The sequence below is a fragment of the Salvelinus alpinus genome, chromosome 20 (assembly GCF_045679555.1).
Source record: "Salvelinus alpinus chromosome 20, SLU_Salpinus.1, whole genome shotgun sequence".
Classification (NCBI taxonomy): Eukaryota; Metazoa; Chordata; class Actinopteri; order Salmoniformes; family Salmonidae; genus Salvelinus; species Salvelinus alpinus.
The window spans coordinates 25,744,264-25,759,539 of record NC_092105.1 but is presented as its reverse complement, the minus strand read 5'-3'; the positions used below and the strand labels follow the sequence as shown (position 1 = coordinate 25,759,539).

General features: G+C 42.9%; 1 protein-coding gene across 4 annotated transcripts in view; it reads left to right on the top strand.

Moving 5' to 3' along the window:
• Positions 1-2,105, top strand: part of LOC139546565 (A-kinase anchor protein 11-like) — a 64,605-nt gene extending 62,500 nt beyond the window's left edge. For all 4 annotated transcript variants that reach the window (XM_071355097.1, XM_071355099.1, XM_071355098.1 and 1 more), the window contains one exon: positions 124-2,105. In XM_071355097.1, coding sequence (XP_071211198.1) covers positions 124-587 — 464 coding nt within the window. In that variant the 3' untranslated portion in view covers positions 588-2,105. The remainder of the gene's footprint in view (positions 1-123) is intronic.
• Positions 2,106-15,276: the final 13,171 nt, after the last annotated feature.

Sequence of the window (15,276 nt, the reverse complement as noted above, 5' to 3'; positions counted from 1 at the left end):
TTCATATACATTACAATGGTAAAACTGTGACAGATCTTTGACTGACTGACTGACGGATTAATTGGATTTATTTGCTGATTTAGTTGATCAACTGATTGACTTGCTGATGTATTATTGTTCCAGAGGGGGAGCTGAGAGCAGCTATGATCCATTGGGACGAGGCGCAGGGCCACCTGAAGAAGATGCGTTACCATGACGGCCGTCTCCTGGTGGACGAGTCAGGCCTGTACTACGTCTACGCCAAGACCTGTTTCCGCTACTACGACCTGGAACCTGAGACAGAGCCCAGCGACGCCCCTGGACACGCCCTCGCCACACCCCAGACCGTGGACGTTAACAACGCCCAGCTCATCCAGTACATCTCCCAGGAGAAACACACGTCCTCACCCAGCAAGTCTGTGGTGCTGATGAAGACAGGCAGCACCATGCGCTGGAATAACTCCCAGTATAACATGTACTGTGCCCAGCAGGGCAGGGGGGTGATGCTACAGCACGGGGACGGACTGTTTGTTAACGTGTCCAACGCCTGGATGCTGGACCCTGAACCGGAAGGGACGTACTTTGGGGCGATCAAGATGGGGAACTGAACCCACATACAGAGAAGGAGGATGTGCTACTGGACGTTCTGCAGGCGTAACTGCCAAACAACCACAGAGAGACAGAGCACTTACTGCATGTGAGATTACTGAATTTGTGTTTGATTTGTTTTTGTATTGAAAAGGTATGGGCTATGTTGCTCTTCACCAGATAGCCTTCTTACCCGATAGAGAATGAGGATAGGCAGTTATTTAGATGAGGGTTTATGGATATCTCTGGTCACTCACTAGGCCTTCAACAAACCACATAATATGCCGTGCACACATACTTTAGACAAGACAACCATTTTCCTTATGGTCCAAAACGACACTGGATGCTTTTTAGTAGACCTGTAACATTTTATACAGCTGATAGTTATCAACCACTTTGTTGATATTTGTCATTCCAGGGAGCGCTTTTGAAAATGTTTGTACAATGTTTTTTTCAAGCATAGTAGTATGAATCCTATTGAAAATGTTTGTTTATCAGCTAACGACACAGTCATTCCTCATCCCTAGCCTGGCCCCTCATAGTTTACTAAACATTGTCATCGTCTTGAACAGAAGCACAGCTGGGGTACTTTGTTTCTAAGGAGTAGAGTTTTCACCAATCATGCTCCTCTGTCTCTCTTGGGAAAGGAAGAAGGGGAGGTTAGAGGGTGAATAGGATGTGATTCAGTAGTGAACACAGTACTACTGTCCGTTCAGGCAACATTTAACATTACATAATGCGCTGTGTAAGAACAGTGATATAAAACTGTTAATTTTTGTTTTCCAAGAAAATACAGAAAAGTGAGTACAGAAGGGGTAGCAAATGGCTCCATAACTGCATTGCCTTAGTTTATCCAGGAGAGACTTGGTGTAATCCTTCATCCCAGGAACTGAGGGGAACATAGTTGTGGTTTGGATCAAACGTTTGTTTTCTTATTTTGATTTGTTTTTCCCCAAACTACATGTATCGAACTCTCCTTGCCCTGTCTTTGGTGGTTTATACGAGTAATGATAATCAAAAACACACAAACTAATGTAACGACACAAACTGAAGATAGCTGGCCTGTCTTACCGTAGGAGACGAGAGCAAAGATTGTCTTTATGAAACTAGCGGATCCAGATTGACTTTGGTTCACCTTTAATTTATAGTTTCTTTTTTCATTTTACTCTTCCAGAAGGTAAATGGGAATATGCACTAAATGTATTTATTTATTAGACATAAAAATGCAGATATGTACCATTGGTTAAATGATCTGTCTGCTTTAAAATCATGTATATTTTATGTCTGTTTTACAGTAGGCAGTACTTAGTTTATCAGTAGATGCGCTTTTTTTGTTCAAACACAGGGGCTCAATGTTGAAATCTGTATTTGTATTTTCTATTTCGACAATTCTGTGTGCACTTGCCTAGCCGAAGCAGAATATACTGTCCATCATAAGATTGTAGCAAACCTTAAAAAAATCTTCATCTTGTAAATGTTTAAAAAAATGTGATGTTTATTTATGTCAGTTTAACTAATAAAATCATTACTTTTCTATATAGGTTTGTTCGATTATTTAATCATCAAATCAAAATCTATTTGTCACATGCGCTGAACACAAAAGGTGTAGTAGACCTCACCGTGAAATGCTTACTTACAACAATGCAGAGTTTAAAAAAGTAAGAAAAATGTGCTAAATAAACTAAAAGGAAAAACAGTAACACAATAAAACAATTACGAGGCTATATACAAGGGGTACCAGTACCGAGTCAATGTGCTGGGGTACAGGGTAGTCGAGGTAATATGTACATGTAGGTAGGGGTAAAGTGACTGCATAGATAATAAACAGAGTAGCAGCAGCGTATGTGAAGAGTGTGAAGGAATGTGAATGTGTGGCATCAATATTTGATTTATTTAACGAGGCAAGTCAGTGAAGAACAAATTCTTATTTATAATGACGGCCTACCCCCGCCAAATTGCTCCACCCTATAGGACTCCCAATCACGGCCGGTTGTGATACAGCCTGGAATCAAACCAGGGTCTGTAGTGACGCCTCTAGCACTGAGATGTAGTGCCTTAGACCGCTGCGCCACTCAGGAGCCCACATATGTGTGCACGACCGTGTGTGTGTGTGTTTTGCAGTATCAGTGTAGTATGTGTGTGGTTAGAGTCCGGTCAGTGTACATTGAGCCTGTGTAAGAGAGTCTATGCAGAAAAATATATTAAATAAGAATAAAATAAGGGGGTCAATGTAAATAGTTTGAGTAGCCATTTGATTAACTTTTTAGCAGTCTAATGGCTTGGGGGCGTAGAAGCTGTTAAGGATCCTTTTTGTCCCAGACTTGGCGCTCAGCTACCCCTTGCCGTGCGGTAGCAGAGAAAACAACTGACAATTTTTAGGGCCTGCCTCTGACACCACCTGATAGAGGTCCTGGATGTCAGGAAGCTTGGCCCCAGTGATGGACTGGGCCGTCCACACTACCCTCTGTAGTGCCTTGCGGTCAGATTCCGAGCAGTTTCCATACCAGGCAGTGATGCAGCCAGTCAAGATGCTCTCAATTGTGCAGCTGTATAACTTTGAGGATCTGAGGACCCATGCAAATCTTTTCAGCCTCCTGAGGGGAAATAGGCATTGTCGTGCCCTCTTCACAGCTGTTTTGCTGTATTTGGACCATGATACAGTAAGTCCTTAGTGATATGGACACCAAGGAACTTGAAGCTCTCGACCCACTCCACTACAGCCCTGTTGTTGTCAATTAGAGGCATTGTCTGTCCTCCTTTTCCTGTAGTCCACGATCAGCTCCTTTGTCTTGCTCACATTGAGGGAAAGGTTGTGGTCCTTGCACTACATTGCTAGGTCTCTGACCTCCCTATAAGCTGTCTCATCGTCAGCAATCAGGCCTACCACCGTCGTGTTGTCGGCAAACTTAATGAGGGTGTTGGAGTCGTGCTTGGCCACGCAGTCGTGGGTGAACAGGAGGACTACACATGCACCCCTGAATGGCCCCCGTGTTGAGGGTCAGTGAGGCGGATGTGTTGTCTACCCTCAACACCTGGGGACGGCCCGTCAGGAAGTCCAGGATCCAGTTGCATTGGGAGGTGTTCAGTCCCATTGACCTTAGCTTAGTGATGAGCTCGGAGGGCACTAAGGTTTTGAACGTTTAGCTGTAGTCAATGAACAGCATTCTCACGTAGGTGTTCCTTTTGTCCAGATGGGAAAGGGCAGTGTGGAATGCAATAGAGATTGCGTCATCTGTGGATCTGTTGGGGCGGTATGCAAATTGGAGTGGGTCCAGGGTTTCTGGGATGATGGTGTTGATATGAGCCATGACCAGCCTGTCAAAGCATTTCATGGCTACAGATATGAGTGCTACGGGTTGGTAGTCATTTAAGCAGGCTATCTTGGCGTTCTTGGGCACAGGGACTATGGTGGCCTGCTTGAAACATGTAGGTATTACAGTTAATGTCCCGTTGGTAGGATCTGTAGCGGCGTCTCTCTTTCTTACAAATGACGGGGATTTGGGCCTGGTCTGGGAAGAGCAGTATATCCTTCACATCCGATTCATTAAATAAAAAATCCTCGTCCAAGGTGAGTAATCACTGTTCTGATGTCCAGAAGGAAACGATGGCAGAAACATTATCTACAAAAAAAGTTTAAAAACACAGCACAAAAAAAACACAAAATAGGTCATGACCCGTAAAATGGCAACCATCCCCTCTGGAGCCATTTGAACATAAATGCATAACGCTATGAATCGTAGATGATGTGTCACATCATCCTTTACAGACTTAAACAGAAAGTTTACAATGACATGTGACCATACCAAAGGTCTACCCTGGTCATACCCAGCTCTAGTTATTATACCATATGGTGTAAACCTCATCTTTACCCTACAGCTACTGTCATATGATGTAAACCTCATCTTTACCCTACAGCTACTGTCATATGATGTAACCCTCGTCTGTTGTCATATGGTGTAAACCTCATCTTTACCCTACAGCTACTGTCATATGATGTAACCCTCGTCTGTTGTCATATGGTGTAAACCTCATCTTTACCCTACAGCTACTGTCATATGATGTAACCCTCGTCTGTTGTCATATGGTGTAAACCTCATCTTTACCCTACAGCTACTGTCATATGATGTAACCCTCGTCTGTTGTCATATGGTGTAAACCTCATCTTTACCCTACAGCTACTGTCATATGATGTAACCCTCGTCTGTTGTCATATGGTGTAAACCTCATCTTTACCCTACAGCTACTGTCATATGATGTAACCCTCGTCTGTTGTCATATGGTGTAAACCTCATCTTTACCCTACAGCTACTGTCATATGATGTAACCCTCGTCTGTTGTCATATGGTGTAAACCTCATCTTTACCCTACAGCTACTGTCATATGATGTAACCCTCGTCTGTTGTCATATGGTGTAAACCTCATCTTTACCCTACAGCTACTGTCATATGATGTAACCCTCGTCTGTTGTCATATGGTGTAAACCTCATCTTTACCCTACAGCTACTGTCATATGATGTAACCCTCGTCTGTTGTCATATGGTGTAAACCTCATCTTTACCCTACAGCTACTGTCATATGATGTAACCCTCGTCTGTTGTCATATGGTGTAAACCTCATCTTTACCCTACAGCTACTGTCATATGATGTAACCCTCGTCTGTTGTCATATGGTGTAAACCTCATCTTTACCCTACAGCTACTGTCATATGATGTAACCCTCGTCTGTTGTCATATGGTGTAAACCTCATCTTTACCCTACAGCTACTGTCATATGATGTAACCCTCGTCTGTTGTCATATGGTGTAAACCTCATCTTTACCCTACAGCTACTGTCATATGATGTAACCCTCGTCTGTTGTCATATGGTGTAAACCTCATCTTTACCCTACAGCTACTGTCATATGATGTAACCCTCGTCTGTTGTCATATGGTGTAAACCTCATCTTTACCCTACAGCTACTGTCATATGATGTAACCCTCGTCTGTTGTCATATGGTGTAACCCTCATCTTTACCCTACAGCTACTGTCATATGATGTAACCCTCGTCTGTTGGCATATGGTGTAACCCTTGTCAATTGTCATATGGTGTAAACCTCATCTTTACCCTACAGCTACTGTCATATGATGTAACCCTCGTCTGTTGTCATATGGTGTAACCCTTGTCAATTGTCATATGGTGTAAACCTCATCTTTACCCTACAGCTACTGTCATATGATGTAACCCTCGTCTGTTGGCATATGGTGTAACCCTCATCTTTACCCTACAGCTACTGTCATATGATGTAACCCTCGTCTGTTGGCATATGGTGTAACCCTTGTCAATTGTCATATGGTGTAAACCTCATCTTTACCCTACAGCTACTGTCATATGATGTAACCCTCGTCTGTTGTCATATGGTGTAACCCTTGTCAATTGTCATATGGTGTAAACCTCATCTTTACCCTACAGCTACTGTCATATGATGTAACCCTCGTCTGTTGTCATATGGTGTAAACCTCATCTTTACCCTACAGCTACTGTCATATGATGTAACCCTCGTCTGTTGGCATATGGTGTAAACCTCATCTTTACCCTACAGCTACTGTCATATGATGTAACCCTCGTCTGTTGGCATATGGTGTAAACCTCATCTTTACCCTACAGCTACTGTCATATGATGTAACCCTCGTCTGTTGTCATATGGTGTAACCCTTGTCAATTGTCATATGGTGTAACCCACTCTCCCAATAACTCAGTGTAGATATCTGAATCACAGGGGACCTGGGGAGTAAACAGAACCAGATTGGAGACAATGAAAATGACTCACATTCATTATGTTTATTACATGGGCGTGTTTGGGATATGTGTATGGAATATACTGTACGTGTAGTGTGTGTATGGGAAATGTGGGTGGTTGTAGTGTGTTCCTGGGGTATGTGACCAGAACAGTGAAGCTGGTTCTTTGGGTCCGCTCTGAGAGAAGTTTAACAAGCATATGGTCTGGAGATGACCCTCTTTTCTTTACACTTCCATACAGAGGGACCTCAAAGGCTTGCAGCACATTGCTAAACAATGCCCTCCCTGTGTTGAAGATGGAGTGATTTGTAATGGAAAATGTGGGTAAGGTGTAAATGGAGTTGTTTAAGTTGAATTACAACATTGCTCTCAGAGAGATCTGATTTCTAGGATGATATATTCTGCTCCAAAACGGTCCCACTCTTCTCATATTTAATCTGTCAGATAAGAATTGCACATTTTTAGGGAGGTTGGTTCCTGCATATGAGAGGTTGTGCAGTCAGAATAGGTACTTTGGCGCCAAGAGACTGTTGTTCAGAAAGTGTCAAACCCTTTTAGAAAAACCATGCACTTCATGAACAATGCTTACAAAGTTTCACAATGTTTGGCAGCTATAGTACCTTCAGCTCTCTGCACACTTTAAATGTGCGTTTCACAAGGGTATTGCATTTGAATTTTAAATAGACTGAGTATACAGGACACACTTCCGCAATGATTCATTATATTTTGAAGTCACTTGATTTCCCAATGTCTGGAACTGACAAGAAACCATTAAAATGTGTCCTGTCAGTAAAATTTGTGCCAGGCTTGCCCAAAACGTGTGTGCGGGCACACACACACAAAAACATACAGAAATATTCACATTTGGCAAAGCTGAAGAATTTAGCTTCGCACTTTATTGGGCTCCCGAGTGGCGCAGCAGTCTAAGGCACTGTCTCTTAGTGTAAGAGGTGTCACTACAGTCCCTAGTTCGAATCCAGGCTGTATCACATCTGGCTGTGATTGGGAGAACCATAGGGCAGCGCACAATTGGCCCAGCGTCGTCCGGGTTTGGCCGTCATTGTAAATAAGAATTTATTGTTAATCGAGTTGCCTAGTTAAACAATATGGAATTTAACCTACACTACAGGACATAAAACCTTTTACAGTCCTTTGAGAGACGCATTTTCTCTACGTCTCCAGTGTGAGGTAGTTGACTGTTCTGTGACTATATGCTAAATACAGACCAAAGACATATTCAACTTGACTCATGACTATTCCAAATCCCTGTTAGTTCTTTCAGGTCACAGACATTATTTGAATGTCTCAGCTGAGAGGTGGAGTAGGTTTGAAACACAGTGGTGTTTTGTAACTACGGGGGTGTTTCCTCAGTAAATATCAGAGGCATTGATACAGCTTCTCCTCATGCCATTAGCGAACTATGGGTGCTTGACTTAGAGGTTCTGTGGTATGGGGGAAATAGCTGATTTACGAAGCAGCTGGATGCTTTGTTATGTACCGTCAGGTTCTTTAGCAGTCTGCATGGTTACACACACACACACACTCCTCTGGCGCTGAGTCAGCCTGGCCAGCTATTTTCACAAACTATGCTCTCTGGTTTTGTCTTTGCCCCAGTAGAGCCCAGACATAGTTGGCTGTTTGAAGCTGACGTTTTTACAACTGTGATAATACTAACATTAGTACCATTTAAACAACAACAGTGGGAGATTTACAGGACGTTGTGTAGACGTTTGGGCGTGTGAATATAAGAGGACTGTTAAGGGCCCTTGTCAGAGCCTAGGTGAGTTGATGACGTCTACGTGTGTATATATATATATATATATATATCTCAGGACAATGGAGCTCCAGTTGGACAACTACTTACTGGCCAACTCCTTAGATGCCCCTCAGGGATTAATAAAGTTGTATTGAATTAAAGTTACTCATTAGATGGCCGGACTACAACAGATAAATCCGTACAAGATATGAAAGAGGGGTTTACAATATGTGTCCTCACCACCTGTTGGGCTTAGCAGGAGCCTGTGTGGTCGTCAGTCAGCCTGGTGAGATCATATCTACATCTGTCCTCATCTCTGTTCCTGTAAATCTTACAGACATGTCAGTAGCATTAGTTATGGCGCCACACTGCAGAGCATCAGGCTAATATGACATGTCTCCATCACAATCTGTTTAGCTTGGATCGAGGTCTACATTTATCACAAAAAATTGGTTTGTGTTTGATACACCCTCAATATTTGTTTCAATTACATTTTAATTGAACAAATTCCACAAACAAGTCCCTGAAAACCCCTTGTGCTTCTTTGTGATCAATTGCTAGCCCACAGACAGACATCTGGAAATTATACCCAGAGGTCTTTTTGGGTTGTAATAATGTCAAAACAGGAAAGCGTGGGGTTCACACACAGAGAAAGAGAGCGGGAATCCCCAGTTGAGTCACACACAAACATGTAGCATTAATCTCACTGTAATCCCTGGATCAGGTGAGCTCCACTCAGATTATTAAATAACCGGTGACTAAAACAGTCAATTAGTCAGTCAGACACTTCATGTGCTCATCTGCATTTCAACCTACTGGTAATTGACAAAATAATGGAAACACAGTAAATGAGGGATACAAAGTATATTGAAAGCAGGTGCTGTTCCTGAGTTAACTAATCAATTAACATCCCATCATGCTCAAGGTCATTGTTTTGACTACCATAGGATGACAATGCCCCCATCCACAGGGCACGAGCGATCACTGAATGGTTTGATGAGCATGAAAACAATGTAAACCAAATGCCATGGCTGTCTCAGTCACTAGATCTCAGCCCAACTGATTCTGACAGCGTTTTCCACCACCATCAGCAAAACATCAAATGGAATTCCTAATGGAAGAATGGGATCACATTCCTCCAATAGATTCTACAAGTGTGTGCAATTCTATGCATTGAAGAGCTTCTGGCTCGTGGTGGACCAACACCCTTAAGACACTGTTGGTGATTCCTTTATTTTGGCAGTTATTTGTAGGTCTGTGATCTCAGCATTGTGTGAATGAAAGGCCCGGGGCTGTAAAAGGTTGAGTGTGTGGGATGGTGGGTTCGGATTGAATGGTGATGTACTTCCTTTTACTATCAAACAGCTAAATTATCGTACAAATGATGAGGAACTCTTATAGTAGATAGTGTGTTGGTGTAAACACCTGAGGGTGTGATGCTGATATGCTCTCCAGGAAGCAGTTAGGGGAGAGTGGGGTAAGTTGAGCCAAAGGCCTAGTGGAGCCACCCCTTGTTTCAACAAAATGAATCATGTGACCAAACATTTTGGAACATCTCATAATTTCAAGTCTGAAAGAAGAAACCAAATGGAAAAAGCGGTAAACAAGTGATAATCCCGCAAGTTGACGCTTTCACTCAATGCAGGCGGTGGAGGGACGGGACAGTGGGGGAACGAAAGATGGCGGAAGCGGATGAAGTGGATTCTGAATACAATGGCGGTAGAATCAAGGAGAATTGGAGTATTGTCCAAAAGAATGGAAAAAGTAGTGTACAGTGATGAGAATGACCCTTCGTATCTACTAGGAGTACAGTTTGTTAATGAAGAGCAGCTGAGCAGATTACCAATCTTGAAGAAACCATTTTAGTTATCCAAACTGGTGGAGAGAGTGCTGGGTAAAGTGAAGGCTGTGAGGGTCACGAGAGGCAGGCTTGTTTAGATTTTTTGTGCTTCTGTGGATCAGAAGGAACATGTGCTGTGTCTTAACCGATTTGATACGTTTGAAATGTCGTGTGTGTCTCTTCTGAATATATCTGGCGTCTCGTGGGAAGTCAATTTTGAAGATATGAAAAATATTCCTGGGTTGATTGAAGCGCGTCGGATGAATCGTGTGGTGAAAAAGTGAAGAGTCTGTTTTGTTTTTTGATATTAAGTCTCTCCCTACTCACATGCAGTTAGTTAACTACAGAATTAGAGCATTTATCACAAGACCAATGCAGTAGGATCATTGTAAAGCTTTTGGTCATGTATCAAGTGTTTGCAGAAGGGAGAAGCCGAGATGTCCAAGTTGTGGAAAAGATCGTATTATGTGTTATAAAAGTGATGAATATGTGACATGTTGCAATTGTGGTGGGATCCACGGAGCCACGTCTTTCGAATGCCCCACAAGGGTGAAAGAGAATGAGGAGGCCAAAGTCAGGGTTGTAGAGAGCAATTCATATGCAACAGCTGTGAAAAGGGTTGAGGATTTGAATGGTGCACCAGAAGAGTCCATGGTAGTGGATAGGCCTTCACTGCAGACTACAGGGTCCTGACATTTTAAAGGTTAAGAAGGTAGACTTTGTGGCCTTTATAGCTATGGTAATTAATGGCACCGCCAAGGTGGAGAGAAGGTCCAGGAAGATAGAAATCATAGTGGATGCAGCAGAGTGGTTCATGGGGCGGAAAGATTTCTCAGCGAAGGAGTTACATGGAATATTGGCCCAAGCCGTACCACCCTCAGGTCCTAGAGCCTGAGAAGGGAGATATGGAGAATTAAAGGAGGAAGTAGTGTCAGATTTGTTTGTTTTGGAAATTATATTTTTATTGGGGTATGACTACATCATCACTATTACGTATGGATTTTAATTTGGGCGGGGATTCAACCCGTCCAGTTGGTGGTGGCAAGACACCTTTAAGGTTGTAGTCCTCTATAAAACCTGCAGAAGAAGAAGCAAGCTAGTTATGTCTAAAAAACTGAATCCACATTTGCATTATAGGTTTCATAATGCTTGTATCTAAACCAAAGTAGATTATTTAATACATCAGTAGGGTCTCTAAGCTACAATATGAGGTCCTAAACCTAGCATGAAAGTGAATCCTTGTAGCTGTGTGGGCTAATAGTCCAAATGTTTGCCTTGGAAAGGCACGTTGAGCCAATGGCCACTAAACCCCATACAAATGATTACATTGTCATTTTTTATGCATAATATGTTTGCAATGTGTCATGCATATGAACTCAATGCATTACTGTTACAGAGCAGATATCATGCCCCATGTATACAAATGTAAAACAAGCAGGGGTCCAGCGCCATGGAGGAAGAGAGAAGATGTAAAATCGAGCAGCAGTAAGAGATGAAAATATAGACTTAATGACACAGGTACATTGACACAAAATAAAAAACAAACATGTACCTGCAGAAACACACAAGGTCTAAAATCCCACTGCAAACAACCAGAGACAGGCCAAAGTACAATGAAAGGTTCTTTATGAACTCAGCTTTTCCAAAAATGGCAATACACAGTATCACTACAGACAGATTAGAAAGGTAGAAAAATGTTATTTATGGCTACAGGCTAACTATGAGCACCAAGTCAAACTAACACAGCAGTCGATTCACTCACAGAGCGGTGGCCAATGTTCATTTGGCTCTACCCAAGCAGGGTTGGACTTTTCCTCCCGAGCAGGGGTCGTTAGTCAATGGTTGGTCCGGAAGTCGATGGGTGAGTCTGTTGTCAGTAGCAGGTTGCCGGCTGTTCCTCGCTACGCACTGGCCCAGCTGAGTGGTAACGTTTGGTGTAGCCTCTCACAGCTGTGTCGGGCGTGTCCCCGGTGTCTGTAGTCATGGGGGACACAAAACATACAATTACAGCATGTACTGGCCAGCAATTGGAGTCACACTGACACCTTGGAAATAGCACTTTCCTTTAGTATTGCTATTGAGAGCGTTGTGATTTGTGTATTTTTCCCACAGCAGGTGGAGAGGAACACCAACGATGTTGACGTCTGTCAGTCGAGAGGTCCCTGGTCCGAAGGGCGCCCTGAAAGTAAGTTCCAGTTCCTTTTAACTCTAGTTCTGGGGATTGTTTAGCAATTCGTTTGGGGAGGGAGGAGGTTATAGGGAATTGGCAACAGCTGTCTCAATGTCACTTTAGTCCATGCCAATCTGCAAAATCACAGCATACCATGCAAGCAATATTTTTTTCTCCATGCAATGCATTTCGATTTCACACGTACGAATATAAGGAATTTAAGGGAAAAGGCAATCGTTGTAAACACAGCACACATGATTAAAAAGCACTCATAAATAGGCATGACATCAAATAATAAGACATGGTGATATGCAATATAAAGAGAATGACAGTCTCTAGTTTTGTAAGAATCAGTGTCACTTGTGATATTTACATGGATTCTAATTATTTCCAGGGATACACAACATCCGGCAATATATGGATCCTTGTTAGAAAGAATACGGTATTTCCCTTTACATAGTGATGCTGCTGGATGTTAACCATGGTTCAACTTACCCCTCTCTCCCCTACTGTAGTAACCTATAAATCCCTGCCATGTGTCTAAAACTCTAACTTATCTCAGGGGAGGCCTGGCACTTCAAACAGCAACATGCTTACATTTCAGGAAACACATCAGCACTTGGTTCTGGGAAGTAACAACAATCTTTTATACTCAGCTTCTTCATTCACTCACTGAGGTAAACCTTGCAGAGGTCACCAAAAGTTCAGCCATAAACACCTGTTTGATTTACTACAACTACACAAACTGTTGGAAAATTATATCTCCACGCACAGTGCAGTGATCGTTTTAGATAGTGACGATCGTGATGTGTAGGTGATGATGGTGATGATGATGATGATGATGGTGGTGGTATTAATGATGATGATGGTGGTGATGGTGATGAGTACGTATGCTGAGGAACATTGGTGAATGTGCATGCAGGATGGAGTCAGTGTCCAACAGACATCTCTCTACTGATGGATACTCTGGTGGGTTTATTTAGGCTTGGCAGTGTGTGCAGTCCTTCTGCAAGCATAATGTCACCATAAGAACAAGACTAAATAGAGCCAAGAAGAAGACTATCAGATAAGCATGTCAAAAAAGTCACTACAGTATTTACTAGCTGTCAGTGTGTGTTAGTTTGTGTGTGTGTGTGTCTGTGTCAGTAAGCACACTCAGACTGCATCAGTTTGTGAGTGCGCACATATGCGTGTGTGCATGTGTGTGGGTGTATACAGTGTGACCTGTGTGACGTACTGCAGCAATGGCAGTGACTCAGTGAAGGGTTGCCAGGACAATGTCAACGTCTGAGACCCAAACCAGCGGCTCCCAGACTTCCCAAACCACCAACAACAAGCTACACGCCCAGCCAGAGGACCAGGAATGTCATTCATATGGTCCTGATTTCCCCCCTCTTTCACCCTTCCATCCCTCCATCCCTCCCCTCTTTCCATCCTATGTGGAGGGAGGAGAGAGATTGTTGGATCCAGAGTAGGGATGGCTCATCTCCAGCTTGGTATCTGCTTGCACAGACAGCTACCCACCGCCGCATGCAAACACTGGCTTTATAAATCCCCTAATCTATGTTTCCCCTTAATAACTATGGAGACTTTAAGACTGCCAGATACAATTTGTAGCCCTCAGTAGCTACGTGTTATATATACAGATGTTTTTAATTGCTCCAAGCCTAATACACAAAACGAGAGCAGTGTTGTTGCCATCCATGTTTCTCTGTAGCCAATGCACAACACAACATTTCTTCATAAGGAAGATGAACGTGAAAAGCCCAGTGGAGCTGGAAAGGCAGCAGGCAGGTTTCCATTGTGTTCTACCATAACTCATAAAGAGACCTTTTTGCTGTAACTCTGAAGGGGAATTCAAACCACCCCTGTGGATCTCTCTGTACAGTATGTCTGTGTCAAACCAGGCCGATGTCAGCCAACTGCACTGTTTATTGCTTGAGGTTTGATGCATATTTCCTGCTCGTCATCTGGAACACAGTCTAGCAGTTCAACAGTAGATTCCTCTCAGCTCAGCCCATGCAGCATGGCTTTGATATTCACCACAGCCACTGGGACACGATCAATCTCCTGATCACTTCTCTCAGTTCAACTGCGTTTCTGATCTTCGTGGTCTTATCTGTGGAATCTCCCGTCTCTGAGCGGCCTAGCCGGTGTTCTCTGATCATGCCACCGAGCTCTCAGCACACTCATTTTATAACTAGTTTAAGAGCTGTCACCTTTGGCATAGAATTTCACTTTTCGACAGCGCTTAAAACAGGTTCATCAGGTTCAGAAAAAAGTTGTGGTTTTGTAAATGGATTTGGCCCTTGACCAGGAATGATGAACACTTAAAAACACAAGCCTTCAGTAGTCTTGAACAAGCTGAAGTGAAACGAGTCAAGATCTTCTGCAATTAGGCCTACCTAGTTAAACTATGTTTGCATTGGAAAACTCTGCAAACTTACAGTTAAAACAAGTGTAAATTACTGAACAGGCAGGATCTTCTCTGAACATCACACACATTTCCACACATTTCCCCTCCATGCTCACAACCTGAACACTGAACCATAGAGAAATAACATGCTGCCTTCTGGGGTCATATGGAGCAGGTGTTCCTAGTCTTTTTGAGCTCTATCACCCCTTAAAGGCTTCTGTAATTCTCCTGAGCTGAGACCCATTGGATAAACCAAACCAATGGTTCTTGTTAGAACCCATTCTGTGGCTACTGCCTTGAGGGAGTCTGAGGAGATCCACCAGTAGGTTTCGGGCCCATCTGGGAGATAGTGAGGTAGTGATGGAGGGTTGCTAAACGTCCCTGGTGAGGTAGCCATTTAACGATGTGGTGCTACAGATGACCTCTTTCACGTCCTGTGAGGTAAGGTCAACAGAGACCAGACTTCCAATCACCTACTGGCTGTCATCCATTTGCCCAAAAACCAGCTCCTCTAAACCACATACGTCTCTCTCTCTCTCCACATGGCAGATTATTCTAGTATGTCATAAAAAATTGAATTGTCTTCTGTTTTCGCTGGTGAAATCTATTATTTTCCTTTTCAACAAAAATAGTCAGTCATTTTCATTACTGTACATTTATTTTTTCCTCAAACTATACTATCCAATGACCTTTCCTATCCTTAAATAACATTTCAACTTTTACATACAGGTGATTATGTGCAGACAGTAGG